The 26880-nt window shown below is 41.0% G+C and overlaps 2 protein-coding genes across 6 annotated transcripts in view; both read right to left on the bottom strand.

Annotated features, from left to right (window-relative positions):
* The window catches only part of csnk1g2b (casein kinase 1, gamma 2b), a 39325-nt gene extending 26290 nt beyond the window's left edge, over positions 1-13035 (bottom strand). For 2 of the 5 annotated variants that reach the window (XM_040128194.1, XM_040128199.1), the window contains exons 1-2: positions 12806-13035; positions 8619-9426 (exon numbers count right to left, since the gene is read on the bottom strand). In XM_040128194.1, coding sequence (XP_039984128.1) covers positions 8619-8846 — 228 coding nt within the window. In that variant the 5' untranslated portion in view covers positions 8847-9426; positions 12806-13035. Of the gene's footprint in view, positions 1-8618; positions 9427-11952; positions 12080-12571; positions 12765-12805 lie in introns of those variants that run through there. The other 3 variants (XM_040128195.1, XM_040128196.1, XM_040128198.1) reach the window with 3 other exon arrangements.
* A 1539-nt stretch (positions 13036-14574) lies between these two features.
* zgc:101100 (uncharacterized protein LOC445169 homolog) lies at positions 14575-16702 on the bottom strand. Its single transcript, XM_040128518.1, has 3 exons — positions 16537-16702; positions 15257-15432; positions 14575-15081 (listed from the first exon to the last, which is right to left on the bottom strand). The coding sequence occupies exons 1-3, from the start codon at positions 16700-16702 to the stop codon at positions 14575-14577; spliced, it is 849 nt and encodes a 282-aa protein (XP_039984452.1).
* Positions 16703-26880: the final 10178 nt, after the last annotated feature.

Raw genomic sequence — 26880 nt, 5'->3', positions numbered from 1 at the left:
AAATACAAGATCCAGCATTTTAAGAGCATGGTACAGTAAAACAGAAAGCTGAATTGATATAATGTAACACATAAAAAAAAAACATCTCTGTTGTTTATTAAAAGCCAGTGTGACACTCATCATGTGCATATGTATGCCTGTGTGTGCCATGTCCAGGGGAACAGACCCAGCATTATGCATAAGGACCAGAATAGACCCCGACCTTTGCCTGACTCCCAGTAAACCATTTCACAAAATGCAACTGGCAATGTGACTCATCTCATTTTAGACAGAACAACTCAAATGTCAACATAGTCCATCTCTACTTGGCAGTCTTCATAGGAGAATTAATGACACTAACTAAGACTGAAACAAATGGGATAAGACTGAAGGGTGTGTGGTGTGTGTGTTTCTCTATCGAAGCAGTCTTTATGATCAGAGGTGTCTATGGCTTGGGAGTTTGTGTTAAGGAGTGAATGGTGTCAGAGAGCAACAGCTGGCCTGTGTCCAGCACTTCTCCAGTTACAGCTCAGATTTAACATACCCAGATGGAGCCATCAGCTGCCTCCCAAAACCCAGTGTGATAATCAGTCACAGCTTGAATTAGCTAGAAGAAGACATCTATTGTATGTTCTACAGCACACTTTTGTACATGACTGGAGTGGGGTAATTCTGACTTTTGACCTAGGTTCACTTCAAATGCCAATTCAGAAATATTGTCATCATTTTCTACCTTTGAAAGGCTGTGGGAGAGGTTTGGTATAACTAAATGAATGGAGAGATTTCATCGGGACAATTAGTGTATAATGTTATTCATTATCAACACTCAAGATGGCTTCCAGAGCAGTTAGAATTACAAGGTATGGTATAATTATCAGGCCTTGGGTGGATCTAAGAGAGTTGCAATGTATTTATAAACATTTTGATGTTAATTGATGTTCGTAATGGAAATGGGTATTGACTAAGGAATTTGGAAAAGCTGCTGTCAATGTAATGTATCAGCGCTCAATCCCCCCCAAAAACACAAAAGCTCTAATAGCAGCCAACTTACATGCACTAGTAAAATTAGCAGGTTTCAAAATTCTGTGAAAATTGAACTAGCTCTTTAAAAATGTGCTGAACTCAGCTGCTACAGTCAGGGGAGGGCAAAAACAGCAACACAATGTTGCCAGTGATCATCACAGTCATGGGAAGTTCCACTGACATGACCCCAAGAGGCAAGTCTCATTTGTCATTTAACAGAAGAGCGAGACATGGCGTAAGTATAATGTATTGTATTGTGTACCCCTTGATTTGTTTAAATTTGAGCCAGCACCCAGTTTAAATTGTCTTGTTTGGTCCTGACATAAACTAGGAATAATGACACAGTAAACTCACTAAATAGTAGGAAAGCAAGTTATTTCCATTGTTGAATATTTTATTTTCGGTTTGAAATTTAAAAGTGAGGTTAAAGTGCTAATTTTCAGCATCAAGAGTATCACATCCGAATAGGATGAACAATGTATGAAGGCAAATAGCTCCTGAAGCAGGCAGGAATGAAGATGGCTTTAGAACTGGCCTGGCAGATCATCATCAGAGAGGATACCTCCTGTTCAGAGAATGTCACTAACTGCATTTTCAACCAAATTTTAATTATTCGAAAACATTTACTCCCCTAAAATTGGGGTGTATGTGTAGTAATGGCTAGAAATCCTGCCATTCCCCTGACGTAGCTGTTTTCCCTCATATGAAAACTGGATTTTAGGATAGTCATAGGTCTTTTTCACAGCAGAATTTTTGACTTGTCATAGCAGGAACAGCACAGGTTTAATTATTACCATTAATGGTGGCTTTTTTCCTTTTAAGTGTGCGAGTAAGCCATGTCTGTTAGCCAACACGGAAAACAGCAGGGCCCTGGACTAGGTAAATGGACAGCAACCCTTATTAATACCATTAATTACACATAGAACAAAATTTCTGCTGTGAAAAAGGCCTATTGTTTGATTTCAAAGCTAATATGCTCAACTAGAGTCAACACAACAACAAAAAAATCATCTCACCGTTCTATTCTTTCTGTTCTGCACTGCATATCCTGTCAAACCAAAGCAATGCAGCAACATATTTTAATTTCTTACATGGTATGAAGCTGGTTTAATTCTAACCTCAAACCTTGCCGTTTTGTCTTGCAAAGCAAACTCTCAAAATAGACCTGAGGTCAATTTAGCTTCAGCTCTTTTTAAATTACCATCATCTGACTCTGGTTTGGTTCTTTGGCCTCTATTTTACCACTTCAATTATGATGTTATAAAGAAAGTTAAAAAAGAACAGTGCAGTATAAATTCATGGCAGTCACCATAATCAGAAAAGAGAAAATGCGAGAAACTAGTTAACTATGGCTATAGTCTTAAACATGACATATAATTTAGAAAATACAAGACACATACAGTGTCAGTTTAACTCCTTTAAAAAAAAAAAACATGACTACTGCTTTTCCATGAACCGGGATGTACAGTTAGAAGGTACAATTAGACAGCACTCACTGCTCTACAGGCACACACCCTACACCATATTCAAACCTATTTTTGCGCCGTCGCAATTTACACACATATATTTTTATATAAAAACAGACACCATTTTGTTACTACTCTTAAGTAACCAATGTCTTAGAGTCTCCTCTCCGGTGAAGGTTGTATGACCGTGTGTGTCCGTGTGAACGCACACGGACACACACTGGTTACTGATTCTTTTGAGCATTAGCTAGTTGACTGAGGGTAGGGTTTTACATGCTGTTAACATCCAAGGATTTATTCATTCAGCCTGCCCAGCATGCTCTCTGGAGAGCCTGAGCAGGGTAGGAAAGACCTTAAATCGTCAAAATGTCACTTTAATTCCGGCCAAACATGCTTATTGAGCTTTTGTGGCTTCACAGTCCTTCTACAACTGCCTCATGGCAAGCTGGTGTAAGCTGCTGAGTTAGACTGCTAGAGTGGGAGGCAAACAAGAGAGTTGAATACAACACCTCAGATTTCCTTCTGAGCATCACGGCTGACCAGCACTGTGAGTGGCTTCACTCATATGAGCTGCCTTCCTCTTATGCCTCTGCATCAGTGACTCAAACAGAGAAAACAAGGCAGAGAAGGGAGGCAATCCATCCTTCACCATACATACAGCACAGTTACATACCATACAGCATATAGGTACTCTCTGGAAGCAACACACTTAAATACTTAAAGGCCATTTTATTGTTTTTCCACTTGGGAGCAGAATGACACAATACACTAAACACTGCAAACATGATCTACATATTGCCTTAAAAAGTTGTTATGACTAAAATGTTGGTAAACACGTCTATCCAGCACACATGGAGCAATATTAGCCCTCATTTGGAGTAGGGTTTCTGGCAACTTGAAAAACAAACTAAGCCCAATATTCACTCTTCTTGTAGCTCTGTTTAAGCACATCTATGCTCCACTATATTGTCCTACTAGTTGCAAACTTTGGAAATGTGCCACTTGGTGTTGAGCAGATAAGTGCACAATGCATTTATCAGAAATTTTTTGCTAGTGCAGCTGCCTGGTATGGCTGGTGCACTTATCTGCTCAACAATGCTGATGACAGCGCTTTAAAACCAAAACAAAGAGCTTAAAGACACTAAAACAATCCAAAGACCTGAGGGAAACTTCAAGTCGGGTGATGGTTTTTTGTAGGTTCGTCAATACAAGTGACATCTCTCATACTACAAATAGTTATTTGACCTGATGTTGCATAAAAATATCAATTAGTGAAGCTTTAACGATTTAACTGAGATTCTGGTTATTTTTGGTCATCTACCAGTTGTTATTCACATTTGACTACAAAATTAGCTAGTTAATTAGGTTGTCTCTGACTTACATAATGCACTCGGCTAGATCATTTCGCAACAATCCACTCTGTCTTTTTTTGAAATAGCAAAAACGCAGTCCAGTATCTTTTTGAATACCAAAAGGAAAGAGTTGTGTGTCTTCATCTTAGTAAATATCTTTGCTTGGGTTTAAATGGTACAGACATCGGCAGAGCACATTTCCCAGTCAGACAACAACCAAGACTTAAATTTTGTACTTTGGCCAACTCATGGAATTAACCTTAATTAGCTGTGGCTGATAAAGTCTACCGGTGACACTTGTCATTTCAACTGGACCAATTGAGGTTGCAGGCTAAAAATAAGAAGCCTGTAATACCATTGTATTTTTGGGTGGCAAAGGGCAATCCCATTTACTAGTCTGAAATCTAGCCTTGCTTTGAACAAACACTATCAACTTACATAGGGTAAAACTCTGCTATGAATGTACATGGCTGGTAAACAATGCACAGTAAGTCTCTGTGTTGACTGTGTTTGTCTCCCTAGGTGGTCACCGCAATATCAGCCCCCTCTCCCTGAGCTATAGGGAGGCACCGTGTTGTACAATAAGTCTCAACAATATAACATTCGCTTATTACTCTCCTCCCATGTTGAGAAAATATTAAAGCCACTTGTCTTAGTCAAACACAGTCATCACAACAAAGAGGAGCCTCTAACTGGTTTATTATTTGTTACTGATAATACCAGTTTAGTAGGTGGTATGTCTCACAGGCACCTGTTTTCTGTTAATGAATGACCAATAATGGAATACAAGCTGTAAAGTCTGTCACGCTGACAGAGTGGACTGGTGGAAATGTCAGTGAAGATGGATTCAACTGGATTTCTGACCCCAAAGAATTGATAAGAAGGGTTTGTGAATGTGTCTTGCAAACAAGGCAAAAACAATGATGGGGTTAAGAGGGGGGCAGTGACTTTGTTAAGACAAAACCCTGAAGATAGTATCAGAAAATGACAGAGAGAGAGCGCACTACACAAAATAATGTGTTAAAATAAAAGTAGCAGAACACAGTACTGGGCAAAACATTTTGAGGAAAAAGAGGATTAGATGGTCATTTTCTCAGTGGACAGTTATGTCACCATGCCAGGGAGTATATTGACAGAGATGGTGTTGTTGCTTTAGCCTTTAATTGAGGTTGATGGGTAATAGTTTCTACAGCATGCCACAACAGCAAGCTGCCACGAAATGCTGCTGTTTCTTTAAGACACTGGAATCTCCCCTTGGGAGTAAAGCCTGCAGTGTACTTACAGCAGCGGCTATACAGTCCTGCCTCCATCACACAAGCATTTGTCAGTGTGAGAAAGCACCCAGCTGAACCAAAGACTGACCCACTGTGTGTTGACAAGGCCTGCTAACAAAGACGACCTTTCAGCACTCAGCAGTTTCCCCCTTCACTCTTGCTTTTTGCAGCAACATTCACAGCAGTTCCAGATCCACTGACAGAGGATCTACTGCACTGGCCTGCCATACAGCTCTATCTCTGCTATCACGTGGTGGAGCAGGGTGACACTGGCATTCACCTTTGTCCCAGGTGCAAGCAGCCACCACCCAAAAGCCCAACTCATCAAGTCGGCACACAGGACACTCAGCACATAACGCACCATCTCAACACTTAGTAATCATTATGTGCCATAATTTGGAGCTAAACATACATAATTCATTACATTACAACAAATGAAAGATTAAACTAGTTTTAACCAACCAGATAACAAATTACACTTTGCTATTCAAAGAAAGAGGAATTATACCATACCACTGCCTTATTGGTTTCCTGGTAGATCAACAACCTTTATCAACCAGTCACAAAATAATAATTGACAAACTTACTAAGAGTTTCCCTAAGACCAACAGTTGGTCAGTTAAGAATTTATATTGGCCCTTCTTGACTTTAATGACTAGGGGAGTATTGGAAGGGATTGTTGTCTATAGGGCTGCAACTAACAGCTTTTTTTATTATGAATTAATCTGCTGATTATTTTCTCGATTACTCCTTTAGTCCATAAAATGTCAAGAAATTGTAAAAAAAGAGCAATTTGCTTGATCCCAAAGTTACAAGCTCTAAATTATTGTTTTGACCAACCACAACCCAAAAGATATTTCATTAACTATGACAAGACAAAGAAAAGAATCAACCCTTCACATTTGAGAGACTGGAACCAATACAATTTGGGCATTTTCCTCCAAAAAATAAAAAAAAATAAAAAAAATCAGCAACTGTCAGCAATTGATAAATTTTTTCTAGTTGATTAAGCAACCAATCTTTGCAGCTCATTAGTCTACATCTGAGTCTATATTAAAGCTGAAATAATTAGTTGTTCAGTCAAGAAGCTGGACAACCGATAATGAATCACCAACTATTACAATAATCTATTAGTAATCTAAATCTTGTATCAACCCAAAATTCCAAACATTATTTGATTACAGTTTGTCAAATTTAAATATTTGCTCCTCTCTCTTTTTTATATAATGATAAATTAAATAGGTTTTGGACTAACCGGTGAGGAAAAAACAAACAATGTAAACAGTCTTCTTGAATTCTGGGAAATTGTGATGGGCATTATTCACTACTTTCTAACTCTTATAGACTAATTTGGTTATTAAACTGAAAAATTCAGATGAATCAATGCTGTAAATAATCATTAGTTGCAGCCCTAATATACTACTTTATTTCACAGGAAATGATCTTTGTATAATCTGACATATCATATCATATTTATTCTCATTCAGTTAAAAGGGAATTCTATCAAACTGTACAACATGTAATAAACACTATCAATAGCATTTTTCTGGCACATCACAATATCAACAATTATTTTAGGTTTTATGCTGTACATCTACAAATAAGCAGTTACCACTGAAATGACTGACAGAAAACAGAAGAGGCACTAGTCATGTCAAGCATGTGTTATGGGCATTTTAGCAGGTGGGCGTAGATAACAGGGATGTTATTTGTTTTAGGCAAGAAGCAGGACCTCAGTAACAGCCTCTGACCAAACAGAAGCCCTACTGGACAGGCAGTGACATTCACTGGGTTACCCCGAGGAGCTGTGAGACCAGGGACAGACAGAAACATGTGGACAAACAACTGTGTTAGAGTCTGGGGTTATCCTGAGAACCGACGAGGGTGAAGCACTCTCCATGTCAGGCTCAGCAACACCAGTATACAAGTCAAAACTACTTAAACTTAAAAATAACAGTCCTATTTGGTTTGTGTTGAAAATGTAGACCTAAAATAGATAATTATTGTGAAAAAGGAAAAAAATTGGAGTAATCATTTTAGCTCCAAAAATACAACAACAAGAAAACATTAATCTCCATCTGGAATTAGTCTGAAAATGAAATACCAAATAAACCCTCTCTCTCACAATCAGGCCCCACTATATAGCCAGGCCTAATCGAGCTTGTTTACACCATTAGCAAGCTTCCCCCTCTCACCATTATACATTCAGAAAAATCCTGGGTCCAGTGGGCCACAAGATCCATGAAGCAGTGTTATGGCCCTAATGCCAGATCCAGATATAGCTGGACACCACGGGGATAAAAATACCCAAACAGATGGGAGGGTTCACAGGCAAGGGGGGAGAGGCAGCAAGCACAGCTAAAGATTTCAGAGGAGAGCAGAACTGCAATTACAGCTGCTTGCTAACCTCTGTCTTCTATATAGTTAGCAAGGCCTTCAGTGGCTGCCCGTTGGGAGATAATGACCTCCCTGGGAGATACAAATGTAAGGATAATCATACACAGATCAGTGTAGCTGTGGTGGAGATGACGCCTAGCTCCCCGTCAGTTTCAGTATGATTGCTTAACTAGAGTCTGAGTTAGGCCTAGCTTACATGGAGACATTGTCAGAGAAAAAAAAACATATCTGCCAGTGATCAAAGTGCTACAAGTGGCAACACATTTTTTTAGCAAAGAAAAGATGTGAAGAGAAAGGTTTATATGCAGAGGAAATGGTTGAGGAGTCACTGGCTGCTGTAGAATCTAACAATCAGTAAACAAAGAGGCCTTGATATTTAATGTGGTTTTTTCGCAGCCTAAATGCTACTAAACCAGTGGCTCTGGGGGGGGGGGGGCATTCATGCTTACTCAAAGCAAAAAGACACAGTAAATGATTGAGTGCTCATAAGGTTTGGTGTGAGCTTATTAGAGGAAAAGCTTCCAAATGATTTGACATGATCTCCACTGACTGAGGAAAATGTGGAATAGTTTGAAAATTCAGCTTTTACAAAGAATATTGTTTTTCATAAAACCTTTAAGGCATCAAATTCACCCTAGAGCTCAGCAAGTAAGCCTTACCACACTTGTAAGACCCAATTCAAGGAACTAAAAATGTTACTGCTGGAAAAAGACCCTTTACTTTGAGTTTGCCTTGACTTTGAACACTAAGAAGAAAAAAAATGCCTGTATTTCTATGAAATTTAAAACATTATCCAGGCTAATCTGAGATTACTCTTCATCATCTCTTTGATAACACAAGCAGAGCATGGTTTACTCATTAACAGTATATGAGACCAAGCTGTGGGAGGAGGAGTGGGTGGGAGACAGTTCCTATTTACTTCCTGTGTCTGTCGCGCTTAGGTCAAAGAGTGTAATGCACTAATGTCTGTTGCAATGTTAAAATAAACCTTTAACATGTTTTTAACCGCGGAAACAGCATAATAAACATCAGATGAGTGGGATTCTTCATATAGGATCTACCAGAACAGCAGTGCGGTGCACACATGGTATTTTGAGTTCATAAACCAACCTTGAGGATGCACTTACCAATTTGATGGCAACATATTCATTAGTATAGAGATTTTTTCCCAGTCGCAGCTCTCCAAAGTTCCCGCAGCCAATTTTTTTACCCACACGGAAGTTTGGGCCAACCATAAGAACTCCAGAATTGGTCCCTGAACTCCGGCCTCCATGTCCAGTCCTGCTGCCTGCTGTCTTAGACATCTTTTTCCCTTCCTCTGTCTCTCCCTTGCCCCCTCTCTTGTCAAAATCCATAAGCTTGTGATACCCTGGCCTCTCCACGGTTATTCTCCAGCCATGCAAACCATAGAAACTCCAATAACAACGACAGAGGACACTTTAAGGAGGGGGAGGGAGACGGATCTCAAAGGACAGAGGAAAGGTGTTGCTGCTAAAATGTGCAATGGTTCAAAAGACAGTTAAATGAGCTGAAACTACAGCTGATGTGCCCCCTCGAGTCAGTCAGTCAGTTTTTTAGCTAGGTGCTTCCCTTTTTCCTCCTGTTGCTTGTTCACAGAGGGGCTCCTTTCTTGCGTGTTTCTCCAGTTCCAGTCTCAGAGTAGCATGTCCCTGCCTGAGGAATAGGCAGGTTGTGCTAGGATGTGCCCACAGACACACATACACTAGTCATAAAAAAGCACTCCAAAACCCAGCTACTTCATCCACAAGGCCACTTGGGAACATCTCCTGGAGTGCCTCATTCCTTTTGGTCAGCCTTCAGTGACACAATGGACAGACTCCATGTTGCAGGGCCACAACAGACGAGGCAACCCAGAGTTGAGAGTAAACAGCGATGAAAAAGACAGGTAACAGATGGGTTTGATGTGCTGGATATCTGCAAAAGTAAAAACAGACAGAAATCAAAACCTAGGTTATGATGCTGAGTTTCATGTATGGCATGTAGAGTGTGGATTATCTGTCACACAAAATCTTGGCAGATTAACCTCACTCATTACTTAAAACTATAATATCCTCTGGCCTGTTTGAAGATTTAAAAATCTAAAAAAAAAATTACATGCATAATGTTTACTAATTGTAAATGAGACTACCTCTCCAGTGGCTATCCCATTCTACACTTGCAATGAAATGCACTGTCAAATACTATATATGCATCATCTGTAAAGCAATCAATATCAGACAAAATATAGAAAAACTAGGCCAATCAATCATTATCTGTTCCCATGACACTTCATGGCCATTAAGAGATTAACATTTTCAGAAAAAAAAAAAACTTAAACCTTTTACTTGAAGATCAAATTATGTCTACTGTGGCTGTTCCTTACTACAGCTGAAATGAGATCTTGGTCCAGGCTGGTGCAAGGCAAATTCAATAGAGAAATCAATATGAGCGGAAATATTCCACAGTGGACCTCAAACATGAGAAAAAAGATGTCTTTTACAATTAAACCTATTTTTGATAACCCAAAACACAGTTTGTTACAGAGATTTTGCAGATCACAAAGTTGTATTTTAATATAGGAGACTAATGTATCTAATGTTGTGAAACGTTGAGGTAAATTTCAGGCTCATTCTTCAACAGCTTTTGAAGCTGTGTAGATCTTCAGATTAACAGAATAAGATCAATGTAAAAGGATCTGCACAGGCCAAGATTAGAAACAAATACATACATTTCTTCACTTATGTAAAGATTTTCAATGATGGAAAAAAGGTAAAAAGTGACGAGATAGTAGACTATACTATTACAAAAGCAATACCAGGCACAGACGATGTCAACCGCAATCATAATTTCAGTTTTCATTAGCAGTGTAATTTGACCATCTCTGTGCAGCTTTTTTATAAAACAATCACATGCAGACGTCTCTGTCCAGAGCGGCTCTCCTAACTCCCCCATGTCCATGATCTAAGATGTTGGTGGTGCTGAAGAGAGCAGGTAATGCAGGCACTAGCAATGGGTAACAACTCTTTTCTATGGAAAGGCACTTACACAGATCAATTGCTGCTGTAATGCCTCATCTCATCATAACACTTCCAAAATTCAGAAGCATATTATTGGAAGGATTTGGATACAGTGTGGTCTACAGCTAGCTCTGCTGTATCTGACAGACTAACAAACTACTCTAGCCATCACAGGACTAAATACATCATTATGAGTGAGCATTATTTCATGTTAAATATTTATTACAGTCATTCACACATATATTGCCTTTGTGATTTTGATCTCTTCTACAAAGGTTTATTCTGCAAACAATGAAAGAGATGGTATTTCCTTGAGGAGGCAAAACTATATTAAAATTACACTAGCCACTGAAGCCTGAAACATTTTGATGTGCATGTGCATGTGTGAATAAATAACCGACTAGAATGGCACTCAGTAGGGCGCATACCGCTTCCAAATGTTGAAAAATGCCCTATCTTGCCATGTTAAGGAAAGTGATAAAAAAAATTCCTGGATGCTCCCCTTTAACCAGATCCACACTACAATTTAATGGGTTCTTCCCTTGCCCATGCCCCATTCTTCTACATAGTTTGGTACAAATCAGTTCAGTGCTTTTTATGTAATCCTGCTGATGAATAAACAAACAAACAGAAAAACAGACGCGGGTGAAATCATAACCTCCTTGGCAGAGGTAATGACGCCGTCCACAAAAATCCACTGAAAATCTTATGTATGTCTGTGTTCTGACTACTAAAAGAGCACATTTATAAGCCAGGTATGCAGTCAATTATTACACTGTCATGTCTTCCTTGTAAAATGACGATACTGTAGGACATGAGAAGACACTAGCCTACGTGGTCAAACAATACTAGTTCACGCATTTAAAATAAAAGTATGATCATTTAGGAATATAAGAAATCATAGAAGTGTACCTAGAAACCAAAAAAGATCTGAGTAACTTATTGTCTCAGGTAACTTTTTTAGCAATGCTGGCCATATGTCCTAACTGTCTCATTTCAGGAAGTTGTGTATTGTTTTTCCAAGTCACCTGTTTGTTATAGCTGCCACGCCGTTTAAAACATATTAAGTGAGTAACTGTATATTCCAAGTACTGAATGGCATTTGGAAACACAGAGACAAAAAACACTATGAATGATATCTTGTACAAACTGAATCTTTAGGCAGACACTGGCTCCAACGACAGCTTGCCACATTTATCGTTAAGCTAGCACTGACACGACGCGAGACGATTTCAAACGTTCAAATATGAATCCAACTACCAACAAAAAGCTTCCACTTGACATTAAACAGAAGTACCGAGACCAGATTTCCAAATGTTCCTCGTCAGTGGTGCAAATTACCTGCCTTTTTGAGCTTATGTTAATGATAGCTAATAGCTAACTGGCTACCGAGCAGTGCATACCAGCTGTCATTTAGCGTTAATTTAGGGTTATACAAACATACCTGTGTTCTCTAAGTTAACACCAAGTTTGTTTTCCGATACGAGATGAGCAGTGGAAAATAAAATCTTACGAGCAAACCCCGTCGACAAGTGTGTTCAGAAAACCTAGCGGTAACGTAACACTAGCTGGTTCGGCGGACAAGGCCAAATGCTCTCAGGCTATCCCGGCATAAGTTAGCAAGCTCAAGTCAGAATGATATCGTTCAATCGTGGCCAACTTGTTTGTGATAAACCTGTTTTCTTGTGGTATATACATGCAGGATTAAAAGCAAATGTATCAAAAGTAGAGGTTTATCTTCATGTTGTAGCTAAGCCGACATGTCTCATAGCTAACCCGGCTAGCACCTACCAAAAACACCGTTCCTCTCGGCCCAACGCCTGATTAAAAACCTAGGTAACGTTAACCAGTCTGTTAACGACACAAGCCAGCTAACGGTTAGTGAATTAACGTTAATACAAACTGAACAAGTCGTAACAGGACAGAGCATAAAATGTTCATTGATTGATATTCCCTAGGCTCGCTGGTGAGTTAGTAAATGCTTAATAACAACGTCCCTTGCGACGTTGTTACAAATACTATCAACTAGAGTAACGTTATAATAAAAGGGTTGTTTGTTTCACCTGAAAGTGTCGTTTTAGAGTTCAGATTCCAGCTATATTCGTTACCCTGACCACTCCCGGGCAACTCCTTAATCCTGAACAACCGACTGCTCGCCAGCGGCAGCCGGGGATCTCTTGCCGCTTAGCTCGGCAGCTAGCCACTTAGCAAGCTAACACACGAAACACGAGTCGGTGTCTTAAAAAAAACACAACAGCTGTCGACTTAATTCCCGTCGCCAACGGAAAGCGTGTTACCTTTAAACGTTAGCTATCGAAACGCAGTCGAAGACATGGTTTTTCGTCCGCGGGTACCTTTCTCATTTCGTTTCTCCTGTCCCCAAGTTGCTATGATTTCGCTGTTGTCTCTTTAAGCCTCCCGATACCAGAACATAGCGTCACTGCGATACGCTCAAAAACTGACGCAACTGGTTTGGTGTATAAAGCAAAAAATATCAGGCGTGCGTAGCTTACTGAGTACCTGCCTCAGACTGATTGATTTGTTTGACACTTTCAGACACAAGTGCGGTTAAGATGGCGTGAAGAGCTTCAAACACCTCCAGTCCGGCCAATGTGTGCAACACAATTCTGTGCTTTACTATGACAATCTAACACAAAATAGGGAAATTCTTGCCCTTAACGTGATCTCCTCATACATGGATTTTTTTTTTAATGCCACAGGTGGAATCCTTATACACAGTCAGCATGATGAGTCAGTACAGTTACTTGCACTATCATCTTCATCTTATCTTCATCATATTCTGACAAATCCAATTATTTTGCACTTGTGCCCATACTGTGTGTTGTCACAGTGCTCACAGCTGAAGCCCTGACGTGGAACTTAAACCAGATTTATTCAACAGTTCAACAAACCGAAGACTTCACCCATACGATAGTAAAAATGCCAATGAAATGATCTGACAATTAACCAGCCGGTCGACTGACAGAAAATTAACTGGCAAGAATTTTCATAGTTGTTCTACCGTTTAAGTCACTTTTTAAGCAAAAAAGCCAAAAAATGACTCGTTCCACTGAGTCTTCTCAAACATATGAGTATTTGCTGGTTTCCTTGGTCTTCTGTGGTGTTGAGCTACCTTTAGGCTTTAGACAGTAAGTCAGGCAAAACAAGTAATTTGGATGGTTCAGCTATTGATGGGCACTGTTTTACTACTTTCTGTCAGTTTATAAAGTAAATGATGAATTGATAAATCGATATAATAATTTACAGACCGATCGATAATGAACAAAATCCTAAGTTGCCGCCATAACTTAATTCATATCTCAGACTAATAATGTAAGAGATTAATTTTGATCATACGGTAGATATCTGGTTCACAAGCTAAAAAAAATAGCACATGGGAAAAGCCCAGACCTCTTTTATTTCTGTCATGTAAAATCTGACAACTTATATAAGTAGATAAACCATTTGTTGCTGGCGGTGCCACTAAGCCCTACAAAAACCAAAAGAAAAAAAAAGAGAATTCAGAAACAAATCATTTTATTTCACATTTCTATGTTGCAGTGGTTTTTTTACAACGAGGAGCTTTTCTCAAATGCTTTTACCGTTATTATTACCATGTAGCTACTTGGCACTGTAGCCAGCTAAATAATACTGGAGGAGACAACAATATCTTTTAATGTGACATTGACAAAGTCAGGAATCCAAAACGTGATGGAATAAACAACAGCCTCCCTCAAGCAAACTCATACCACTTTCAAACAAAAAACAACCTGTAGATGTAATTTAAAGGAGACCCAAATTAGACTTTGTCTACTAAAAAAAAAAAAAACTCTGAAAGTATGTGACTGTACAGCTTTACATCCCTTTAGACAGACAGGCATTCAATAAAACTTGCTAAATAAAAATTCATATTCTGTGCACTGTCAGCTGTTAGGTTTACAGGAACAAGGCAGTAAGTGCTTCTTTTCCTTGTTGCCCCGTCCTCTCCCACACAGGATTTCCTCAGGTGTAACACAAGAATGGGAAACTTCTGGCTGACTGTGTCAGGGGGATAAGTCCACATCCGCTACAGCCCCAGGTGAGGGTGAGGCACAGCTTTACTGGAACCAGCAGTCTGAAGGGAGAGGCTGCAGTTTTTAGCAACCGGCGATGGAGGAGCCCCCAGGGCGGAGCTGTGCTGCTGTATGATGGGCCAGAACACCGGGGGGAGGGCGAGCTCAGTGGACAGCACTCCCACGACAGGCTGGTGAGGTGGGTGGCTGTAGCGCTCCCCTGTCATGAAAGGGAAAAGCGGAGGAGAGTGCAGTCGGAGGGGGCAGCGTGAGATATCAGAGTCTGAGGGGGCGAGAGGAGGGCAAACATCCCTACTTTTATCCACATGCGGAGGAGGAGGAGGACGAGGAGGGATGCTGCTGTCAGTGCATGATGTCAGGATGTCCTGTTCGTCCTCAGTCCTGACTTCCTCCTGTCCCACCTTCCTGCGATGTCGCGTCTCCTCCACACTGTTGTCTCTGGAGAGCGGGGAGCACTTCTGACCTTTACGAAACTTTGCCCTCCTGTTCTTGAACCACACCTGGGGGAGAGAGGGCAAAACGCTAAGGTCAGTTTATTTATTTGGGGCAGTTTCAAAGAGCTTTACAAACATTTAAAGTGGAAACACACTTTAAAAGACTGAATTAAAAATGTTGTCCAAATAGCAGTATTGGTTCCAGCTTCACAGTCGGCTACTGCGTGGCGTGTTGCCTCACCTGAATGCGAGCCTCAGGGAGGTTAATGCAAACAGCCAGCCTCTCTCTCATGCCGACATCTGGGTACTGTGTCTGTTGGAAGGCTTTCTCCAGAGCCTGCAGCTGGGAAACCGTGAACGCTGTGCGGCTGCGGCGCTGCTTCTGCTGGTTTCCATAGCGAGCCTCCAGAATTAGCTCTGGTGGGACGGAGGGGAAACAAAAAAAAAAAAACATCAAAATACGCTGAGTCAGCAGAGGGTCTGCCTTAGGTTGACAAGGAACAGCCTAGGTAATTTGTTATTTTCATTTACATTTCTGTTTTGTTTCTCTACATTGTCAGAGATGGAGTGGAGTATGGAGGACCACAAGTGTCATGGAAATAGTTGAAAAAAGCATTTGTTCTACCCTGTTTTAACAGTGCGCGGCCCAAAATTGTCACACAAATCCTACATAGAAAGGCTGAAAGGAAGAGCTAAATGATGAAGCTAAAATGAAAGGAAAAAGCAGCAGGAAAATGGAAATGCAAAGGGGAAAGGGAGTTGCTTATTTCGAATGCCTGATTAAAACATGTATTGTTAACTCAATTTGTGAATTCAGTTAATTATTTCTCTTTTTAAACTGCATTTTCAAATTGATGTTGAAATTCCACTATTTATTTGGGAATTCATTATTGTATTGTTACTTGACTTTTTGACTGTTTTGTGTTGTTTTTTATAAATCCATTTTTAATTTGAAGTATCTATTGATGGATTCGTATTTCATTTGAAAATTCTTTTTATAATTCCTCTTTTTATCACCCTATTACAACATCAGTTGGTGAAATACCCCGTGATTTACTCTATACCATCTAATGGATTGATAAAATGAATTTGTAAAATTATGTAATCGTTTCTCTTCTTATTGTCCAATTAGACATCAATTAATAAAATGCTTTATGACTTTTTTCTATGACACTTGTGGTCCTCCATAGAGGAGGTTTGACCTAACTAGACTCAGTTTTCACTGATTTTAGACTCATCTTTTTTTTCTTTTTTCCTTTTTTTTGCTGAATAAAGTTCATCCACCTCTTTTTGGGCAGACGTAACTCTTCACTGTAGGTATGCACATTAGTCTGTCTATTAGTGCCAGTTGTGTTTTCCACCATTGCCCCTCTTTGTATTTACAATAAAGTCACTGGGTATAAAGTCAGTTGCATTGATTTTAAACATCTGCACATTAGATACCGACTGTCACACTCGAGCTGAACCGTTAGATTCTGCACACTGCTTTGCGTGGGTCTGCACGGGACCCCGGCGACCTACCTGCCAGCCTCTCAGCCACAGAGAGGGTGTGCACCGTGGGGCCTGCTGCGGAGTAGACGTGGTACTGCTCCGCCATCTGGTGGTGCAGGTCGAACAGCACGGAGTTGACACCGTGGAGGGGATACACACCGCCGCCGGATGTCCCGCAGAAATTCAGGGGGTTCATGCCGAATCTAAGGAAACAGAGGTTTTTATTCGACTGGCTGAAGGGTGTGTTTTTTTTAATATGGGCGTCATTGGAAATACGCTGAAGGAGACGTCGGGGCTTCTCCCACTCTCAAACCTCTGGCAGAATCTATTCGTGAGTGTGCACTTGTTAACAGCTAATTTCACAGGGGGGCAAGGCAGCAACTGTTGAAGGCTGAATGAACGACGATGCCATTGTTCGTTTTATTTGATAAACCGGAAAGTACGCACATCTAAGAAAGAACTAACTATCAGAGGAACCAACACCAGGTCTGAACACTCCCTCAACTATCTTCATGTTTGTCCCCCTTTTCCCTTCTTGGCTAATTTATTAGTCACTGTCCGGAGTGTGAACTCTCTCATTTATCAATTAACGAAAAAAGTCTGTGTGAAATACTAAAGATTATGTTGGGGGGGATGGGGATTAAAAATATTAAGTAAAAAATAAAATAAAATAAAGTTGGCAAGAAATCTGCTCTTACACAGGGTTAAATTTAAACTCACTTGGGTGCTCAGGCCACGCACCCAGTGTCACAGCCATTTTACATCCTACAGACATAAAAGCAGCATTTTGAACTCAAGTGTTCACAATAAGTCAAAAATCGGATTCCATCGATATCGACCACACGAATAACACCTCAGATCCGTCTCCTCGCACGGCGGATTTCGCGCTGGTGAAAGAACGAAAGAAAAGACAGAAAAAGAAAATCGTAAAAACGCCGCGCAGGTTTTGTGGTGTCCTCGGCTCTTCACCTGAGATCCGGAGCCCGAGCAGAACCGTGAGATCCAGGTGTGCCCTTTTTTTTTTTTTTGTAATTTCAACGCGCAGACGTCGACCCGCTGAGCTGTAGTCCAGTATTTCCCAGTCCCGGTCCGGGCCTCGTAGCCTCGCACACCAGCGGTCTTTGTCGCGGCGCGGATCTCGTTCCCCGAAAACCATCCTCACCCACGACTATTTAAGAAGCATTTACCCAGGCTCCCCTCAGCCATTAGCCAATAGAAAGAAAGGTATTAGCCCGGGATTAGGTGGGATGAGGGAGGAGAGGGGGGTTGCAAGGGGCTCAAGTTTTTGAAACTATTGAACTTGAGAGATTTATGCCAAGGATCCCCCCCTATAAGCGAGCGTTTCGTTGCCTCCCGCTAAAACAATTAAAACAATGTGGTCGGCTAATCTCCGAGGCAGGACAGATTAAAATAACAGCCTTTGATTGTCCTCTCCCTCCCAGTCCTCTTTCTCCCATACCGCTGGCTTTGACCAGGGTGGGGTGTGTGTGTGTGTGTGTGTGTGTGTGTGTGTGTGTGTGTGTGTGTGGGGTGGGGGGGGTTCTCTGAGGGTTTGTTTTGCTAACAGGCACCATATTTTGCCTATAAACTGTCACGGTGTGAAGTTAATCTGAACCCTGCTCGGCGAGAACACTTTCCTGAGACGCAGCCGAGCTACATGACAAGCCTCCCCCAAGAAGACACGACTAGAAGTGAAGTCCTCCCATGGCAGTTTTTTTTTTTTTTTTTTTATCATTTTGCTGGCTGCTGATTGCACATTCATGCATTAGTAATAATGATCCAATAATCCACCTGAGGGGGCTCATTCTCCATACTGAGAGCTGTAATTTTATCCCCAGTGAAATTCAGAATGCATAGCGATAAGAAACTTTAAGAAAATCAGAGCCGCCGAGGCTGAAATGTCCTGACTTTTAATTAGGCCCTGATGATATGGGAAGGGCTCCAAGAGCACTGGTTCCTACATGTCCCATAATGCAACTCAATAGCATCTTTCATTACAACTTTTGTGCCCACTTCTTTCAAAGACGTTTGAAAGAAGCGGGCTTATAGGAAAAAGGAAAGCTCCCTCCGGAGCCATAGACGACATTATACAACTGCTCTCACAGGCTGAACTATGCGTCCTGTGATGAGTAAACTGAACCTCGGGCGTAAAATTGGTGGAGGGCTCTTTTAAGTAAAGTAACTGAACACTTCGCCCACTGCAATGTTGTGAAACTATCTGACTTAGCTTAATGTATAGTTTAAGGGCCGTCAGTACACTTCCCCCCGAAGGCCGGACTAGCCTCGTCCACACTGAGGGGAAATGTCTCGCTCACTCAAATAATAAAACCATACCTCTCACTTCGTTTATACAGCCCCTAATGACAAATTTGTCTCAGAGGGCTTTACAGTCTGTACAACAGGCTCTATCCTTAGATGCTCAGTTTTGATACGAAAAAACTCCACACACAAACACACAAACATTAAAAAAAAAAAAAACCCTTTCATTGGGAAAAAAGGGGGAGAAACCTCAGGGAGAGCAACAGAGAAGAGATTCCTCCTCCAGGACAGATGTGCCGTAGATTAAACCATTACTGCCAATAATAGTTCAGATGATAACACAACAATCAAGGACACTGAAGAAGTAGGGATGACCTAAGTCTGTATTTTCAGGAAAGCACATAGTGGATATATTATTAGTTTCAAGGTATGTTTACTTTATATCTGCTTGTTAAGTTTCCTTAAAATGTAATTGTGTGTACTCATTTACTTTACTACATAAAATGGAAAGTGAAATTATCCCAGTGAAAGAAGGTCACAATGAGCTTTCACCAAGCATTTACAAAAAGCCAAATGAAACCGCATTGACTTTCATACTCACCTAGTTTTAATGAGCTCCGGGACCAAATAAAAGCTTAAACTACTAAAGTGGTGAAGATGGACTTTTCTCAGCCCCCCCCCAACAAAAAAACTCAACATATGACCATGGAGAAAACCCCACTGCCTGACGCAGTTTTTTCATGTTTCTGACGTAAACTTAGCTTGTTCTTTCTGCGAGTAAAGCTCTCTAAAGTAAGGCTCTGCGGCGAGTACAGTACGACTTGCTGTGTGTCCTCTGTTACTGTTAAGTACCGCCGAGCCTTTTCCCCCCTGTGTTCGATTTCGAGTCGCGTTCCCCTCCAACAAACGAGCACCGTAAGATGCTACAGGTACATTCCTGCACCGAAATCAGCCGCATGTAAAGAAACCGTTTAATTTTTTTTTTTTTTTTTTGAACCAATATTCACAGATAAACACGTGAGACGTCTCCACCGCTGTGTACTTGGAGGGTGTAGACCAATCACCATGGTTCACTTCTTCCTCTCACAGTCGCACACAATCAACAGCTCAGACTTCCAAAATATGTGAAAATGTTTGTGCTCTTTTTTTTTCCCCTGCCTTTTTTCCTCCTCCTTTCGCTGTTCTTGGCTGTCAAGCTATATTAGTGTCCGATAGAAATAAGTCATTTAGAAGAGCCTCTGTCGGCCAGCCCCTCAGCCCCACTAAAAGCTCCAGGATTAGGTCCCAGAGGCCTTTGTCTCCGCAGCCCGCAGGATTAGGGGAGATTTACTGAGAGGAGAGAAAAAAAGTAGTTATTTCATGGCACTTTCATGATGAAACCTGGCCAAAGCTGTGTTGGCTGGGGGGATTAGAGGCACACAAAGAGTGTGGTTGTGTGTGACCCTCCCCATCCCCGAACCGCCACCACTGACTCACACTCACTGGCCCCCCCTCCGGATCATTTCCCCTCCTGCGGGCCAGCGGGGCTCGGCCGGGTTCACCTCCTACCCGTCGAGACGACCAGGGTTCAGTCGAAATGAGTAAATGGCCTCTTCAATTAGCTCATCGCTTCTCAGTCATCCAACAAACTTGCTGACTGACCGGACTTCATCTTCAGATCCCCCACGACAACTCTAAGCAATGCTAACAGCATGTTCCATTAGTCCTTAAGTTAATGAGCAGTTCCACGAACTAGGAAACAGGCCTCGGTGTAGTGGGTCTAATCGCCAGGATAGGAGAATGATGCATGAAAAGACTGAGGCGCGGTTGTAAATGAGAAGTTACTGGATTTTAGTCCCTCCTGTAGTGTTTAAAACCGCTTGGAAGGACTTATCCTGCTCTTAGAGGATCCACTTACACATGCGCGGATTACAGCGAATAAAAGACAAAAGGCTGAGCCACATCACTGACAACAGTCTCACCGCTGAACAGGTGGAAACGGAACAGGTTTAATAACTGCTGTCACGTAGCGGAGGGAATTAAATGGACCTCGCCGCTCCGCCGGAGGTAAAGAAAGGCGACGGCGTGAATAGTCACTGTCAAAACATCCGGTCCTCGTCCCGCGTGATGTCAGATAACATGGAGCTATTAAAGCTCCACTGTCACAAGCCATATATAGCCCGCCACATTTTTAATGCGGGGTTTTGCAAACATACAGTGGGTCGCGTTTCGTGGAAAACATTTGATGCCGGAAGAGCCTCAATAAAGGGGCAATGAGAGAAAAAGCAAAGTAGCCCTGATTGGGTACATTTGTTTGTTTCACTCTTTGAGTATCGGGTTATTGGATCATTTTATTACTTTTGGAAGCTCTTGGATCCTACAAAATCATTTACTTTATGGCTTTTGGTACCACTTTCCAATAAGGCAACATTTAAAAGGGGTTATAAGTTGCAACTAAGGATTTTATTAATGGTTAATAAATCACATACAGATGCTTTATAGAGTGGTTTTCGCCATTAATAAGAACGACTTCTGGTTTGTGAAAAATCCCTTTGACTGGTTAGACACTAACATCTCCCACAAGTCTCTTAATGACTTATTAACATTTTTCTAACTGCAGATTTGAGTAAATAAAACCTTTATTAATCACTTATCGACATTTAGAAGTGCGGATTTGATGGTTTATTAGAAAGTGAGAAATTGGAATATTTTATACAGATTAGCAATTTTTCTTGCTGAATTACTGCTCAGTAGAAAGGGCAAACAACTGCTTATTGGAGGTTTCACAACTTAACTATTAACAGAGACATTAGTTACAACTTCTAAACACTTTGTAAAGTGTGATTTATCAGAATGTTGTATCAAAGGTGGTGATATAAATTATTTTGTAGCATCCACGAGGTTTCAAGTATAATACATTTTTTTTTTAAGTGTTTTTTTTTGTGCTATTAAAAGAAGAAAACATACATTACAGATTAATCTCACTTGATCTTTAAAATGTCAGCAAATGGTGAAAAACTGTACGTCACAGATTCACAAAGCCCAGGGTGACGTCTTAAAATTGCTTTTTTAGTACCAAAAACAATCCAAAAGCCAAAGGTAAACAGTTTATTCTGAGAGAAGACCAAGAACACCAGCAAATACTCACATTTTAGAATCTAGCAAAAGTGAGGTTTTGTGCTGTTTTTTCTTAACAATGATTAAAACTACTAATTAAGTATTTGTTGATTGATTAACCTGAGTTTCAATATTTTCACTTCTGTATAAGTGACATCTTCAGTCCGTTAAACTGAGAGAAAAGATGAACAAACTGGATCAGTTGTTGAATAGATCTGGACTTCAGCTGCGGGTCCTCTGGAGACTGATTTGCACCTGCAGAAAATCCTCTGATTGGGGAAAAAGTAACAAAGCGGGAGCTGTCATTTTGTGGTTTTAGGGTGAAGAGATGGGCGGCTGGTGACAGGAATAAAGTACTGACTCAAAATATTGAGAAAAAGCTCCAGAACCCAAACAGGTTTAGTTTCTGATCGCATAAAACAAAGAAAAGCAGCAAATTCTCACAGTTGAGAAGCTGGAACCGGAGAATGTCTGACATATTTGTTTGAAAAATTATAAAGGTAGTTGACAATGAATTTTTCTGCCATTTGACTCATCGATGAATCAGCTCTAGACTTGATACCTGTTGACACCTGTTGTTCCATTTGAAGTGGGTTCATTTGGACAGCTATTGATGGAAACTGGGAGACTTTTGAGATAAGTGAGAGCGGAGGGGGAGTAAATTTTCCTCTTTTTTGGTCCTTTTGTCATCGAGAAGTTTTTGTTAATGTCTCCTGTTTAACAGATGTTTTAGAGAGCGAAACCCCCTTATGTTCCGGCTTTCTTTAATTACTTATCAATAGTGGAAATTTGTATTGACAAGGGGCCCGTGAGCAGGGGACCTTTGTAGTTGTCAGTTATCTCAAAAGGAAAGCCCCCTCGGACACCAAGTGGATCGATCGGCGTGCAAAACACAACTGAGAGGCCTTTTGGGGGCCTCGATGTTAGTCCGGGAGCATGTGGGACGAAGAAGGGAGACCAGGCGGAGGAGCTAAAGACTTCTTCATCGGGGGGGAATCAATAGGGCCGGCTGGCCTTTGACCTGAGGGAGACGGGGAGAGCAGGCGGCAGGTCAGTCGGTCTTCTTAAGCCCCTCTGAGTGCCAGGATCACGCTGTGAGGCCTGACACTGGCTATGACACACTCAGGGCTTAGAGTGACATTGACCTGGCTGCAAACACACCAAGTACACACAGAAAAATCTCAAACATACACACACGGAGATGGCTTTGGTTCAGAGTGCGGATTTTAAATGGGAATATCATTTTATGACAGCTAGAGGCAAAGTGACTTTTAAGTGAACAAACCAATCCATTAGTCTGATGTGACTGATCTAAAAGGAAGAGCTTTGAGTCTCAGAAATGCATCAGACTATAATAATTCCTCCTTTGTAAGAACTAAAGACTTGCTATCTTCCAATTAGCTTCTTATGATCTGCTGCGCAGCCCTTGGGAGCATGGCAATAACCAGCTAAACCAGCAGATCAATACCACGGACTGAGTAAAGATCAGACCCTTAATTGGGCGAGAGTGCTATAGATTAAAGACAGAGAGAGAGAGGGACAGGCAGCTGTGGGTGTCCCCGGGGGTCAGGGGCACCCGCAGTGGGCGAGGCGAAGGGGTGCAGGGGTGAACTCAAAACCCCAGAGAGAAAACAGACCCCGGGCTTTGAAAAGCCCGGTGGTAATACAAACTGTCTGAACTTCCGAGCAGGTTTGAGTGTCATTCAAACGGAAGAGGAATGAAGTTACACAGGAAAAAGCAGCGGAGCCACTGAATACAGGAGAGTGAGAACATTTAACATACAAGTGTGCACAAATTCACGCACTTCAGTGGCCTGGAGACCCGATTTGGCATGAGGAAGAGCACCAAGCTTCATGCCATTCAATACCTGTACTACCTGCACATATTTGGCATATTAATTGTTCTCGCTTTTCCGCGTTCGATGGCGCCGCTTCTTTTTTTTTTTTCTGTGTATGAACACTGATCCGCTTTTTGAAGCCTTTTCCCACGGTTACCCATGCATTCAAGGAATGAAGTTACACATTTACAATGTCTTCAACTTATGTGACAAGTACCTTCGAGGTTTGGACTGTTTGTCAGACAAATGGGAAATTGTGAAAGGCCTTTTTCACTATATTCTGACATCCTATAGACAACATGATTATTCTAACTAAAATAATGAAAATAATCATCAGTTACCCTATTTACCATGAGAAGCAGGTTCAGGATTAGGGCTGCAACTAATGATGATTTTCATTATCAAAAAAAATCTATCGATTCAGTTCTTGATTGATTGATTGATTAAAAGATGTCAGAAAATAGTGAAAATTCTGAGTTTTAGGTGTGACATCTTCAAATGTTTTGTTTTCCAAATCCTAAACACGTTCAGTTTATAATAAAAGAAGGGACCGGGATCAGAAGCTATAGTCAGTGAACCTTTAGCTCCAATCAATTATCAAAATAGTTGCAGATTAATGTTTCTGCAGAACAAATAATTGATTTTTTCAGGTCTGTTTAGGATGAGCGCAGTAAAGTGTTTATTTGCTCAAGCTCTCACAGAGATAATGCAGCTCTCCATCTCCCAGCATGGGGTCAGTTTTGGAGCCCCGGCCCACAGCTTCCCCCTCGTGACCCCCACTAGTCAAAGGTGATCACTGGGGAGAGAGAAAGAGAGGCACTGATCGAATTTGATAATGAAGACGACCTCTCTAAGCCGCTTTGCTCCACATGTTCAAAATCTCTGCAACACTCAATAAACACTAGGAAGCCCCCCTCCCTGTCACTGGAACATTGTGTAGGTATTGATCCCAGCTAACTGGCTCTTTTAATACCTGGGGTCCGTGGCCCAGCCTGGGGAAATGCATACTGACATGTGACGGGAGGAGCTTAATAGGCAAACACACCGAAGAAAGGATGGGCCTCTCAGTTTAGCCTCTCTCTCCCATTTTTTCCAATTTACACATCTGCTGAAGAAAGGAGAATTATGGCCACTGCACCTGCTGTTAAAGGGAGATGTAGGCTGCAAGACGCCCAGCACTGTACCGAGAAAAAAAGCTGTCACACTGTCAAAAACTATTTGTGTAGCAGAGGTGGAAGAAGTATTCGGATCTTACTTTTACCGAAGTAAAATTAGCAATAAAACGGTGTAAAGAAACTCCGTTACTAGTAAAAGTCATGACACGAAAATCTTAGTTAAAGGTAAGCAAGTATCATCAGAAAATGTACAAAGAATATTTGTTGTACAGACCAACAGTCCCTGTGACTGTTATATTATTTTTCTAATTAACTTAATGTGCAAGTTTTATTGTTTTCAAGTTCATTCAACTATGAAATTTCCAGTTTTTATTTTCAGATCGATCAGAGCTTAAAAGCTGTGTTTTTCTGACTCGAAGTCTTTTAAATTGAAATGACAAACTGAATGAATGTACTGCTGAGAGTTCACTAAGCTCGTTAAGTCAACTTTCAAAACAGGAATGATCAGCATATTAGCATACTTCCCAGCATGCCCTGTTTGAGAGTTAAACTCTCCTGAGACCCTTATTTTGTATAGTTTAAAGGGATATAGTACTGTGCAAAAGTTTTGTTTTAGATTCTTATCCATCTCTCAGCACCATCAGGCGAGTGATTGGTCCCAAATTCATTCCGCAGCATGACAACGAGCCCCAACATACAGCCGGAGCCATAAAGAACTATCTTCAGTGACAAGAAGAACAATTAGTCCTGCAACAGATGGTCTGGCCCCGAATGAGCCTGGACCTCTACAACATGGAGTCAGTTTGAGATCACATGAAAAGAAGACACTGAGACAGACTAAATCCACGGAAGAACTGTGGGAGGTTCTCCAAGATGCTTGAAACAACCTACCCGCTAAGTACGTTGAAAATCTGTGCGCAAGTGTACCGAGGAGAACTGGTGCTGCTTTCAAGGTAAAGAGTGGTCACACCGAACAGTGATTTGATTTAGGTTTTTTTGGTTTACTAAACTTTGTATGAAGTTGGTCGCTGAATAAAAAGTATTCATGGCATTATTTCTGAAAGCAACATCAGTTTCAGTGTTTAAAACTTTTGCAAAAAACTGTATTTAACGGGAACATGGTGTGTGTTTAATACAGTACATGTCCAGATAGTAAGTATTTTGACCCTTAAAACATTTTTCATTTATCAGGCTCTGAGCTTCAGCTCATTCAATTTGCAACTAGAATGGCACTGAATAGAGCACATACCTCCAACAAGGTAAAAAAGGCCCTGTCTCACAATGTTAAGGAAAGTGATAAAGAGATTCACTGCTGATGAAGCAACATGCAACAATGCATCAGAATTCAGTGGCAGACATTTCATCATTCAGCAGGACAACGATCCTAAACATCAGCCAAAGCAAGCACAGAGCTTTTCAGGGTGAAGAGGTGGACTTTCCTCGAGTGGCCGAGTCAATCAACTGACCTCGGTCCCTGTGAGCGGCATTCCCCCCTTGGTGAAGACCGAATTAAAGGCAGAGAGACCCAACAACAAGCGAGAGCTAGAGGAGGCTGAGGTGAAGCTTACCGCCAGCGTACCCGCCAGCTGCAGCTATAAGTTCTTCTTCAAACAGAGAAAAGGTAAAAGGAAAGCAAACCTGTCTGTAATGACTGTCAGTCTGACTGAACAGTTGTTGATTAAACTAGATATCCTGAATGTACTGAACTTGTTTTCTTTTTTTTCTCTGTTGGTTTGACATTTTCACAACTCATCAGCTGACTTTGAACTAATTATTCAACCCAAGTTCAGATAACTCACTTTTTTTAAGGCAGAAGGGGGAGCTTACACTTTTAAATTGAACCAGCTTAAAATTATTTAAAGCGTGTAGATACTGTTGAGTAGGTTCATCCCTAGTAAAGTGTAATATTTCATACGCTGATCATATGTTCAGTATGTATCATCTTAAGGAGCAAAAGAAGCAGTAACTAAAGCTGTCAGATAAATGAAGTACAGTAAAAAGTACACTATTTGCTTCTGACATGTAGAGGGAATAGAAGTATGTAGTAACATTCAAGTAAAGCACAA

The sequence above is a fragment of the Xiphias gladius genome, chromosome 6 (genome assembly GCF_016859285.1).
Source record: "Xiphias gladius isolate SHS-SW01 ecotype Sanya breed wild chromosome 6, ASM1685928v1, whole genome shotgun sequence".
Taxonomy (NCBI): Eukaryota; Metazoa; Chordata; class Actinopteri; order Istiophoriformes; family Xiphiidae; genus Xiphias; species Xiphias gladius.
This window is presented reverse-complemented; position numbering and strand designations above follow the sequence as displayed.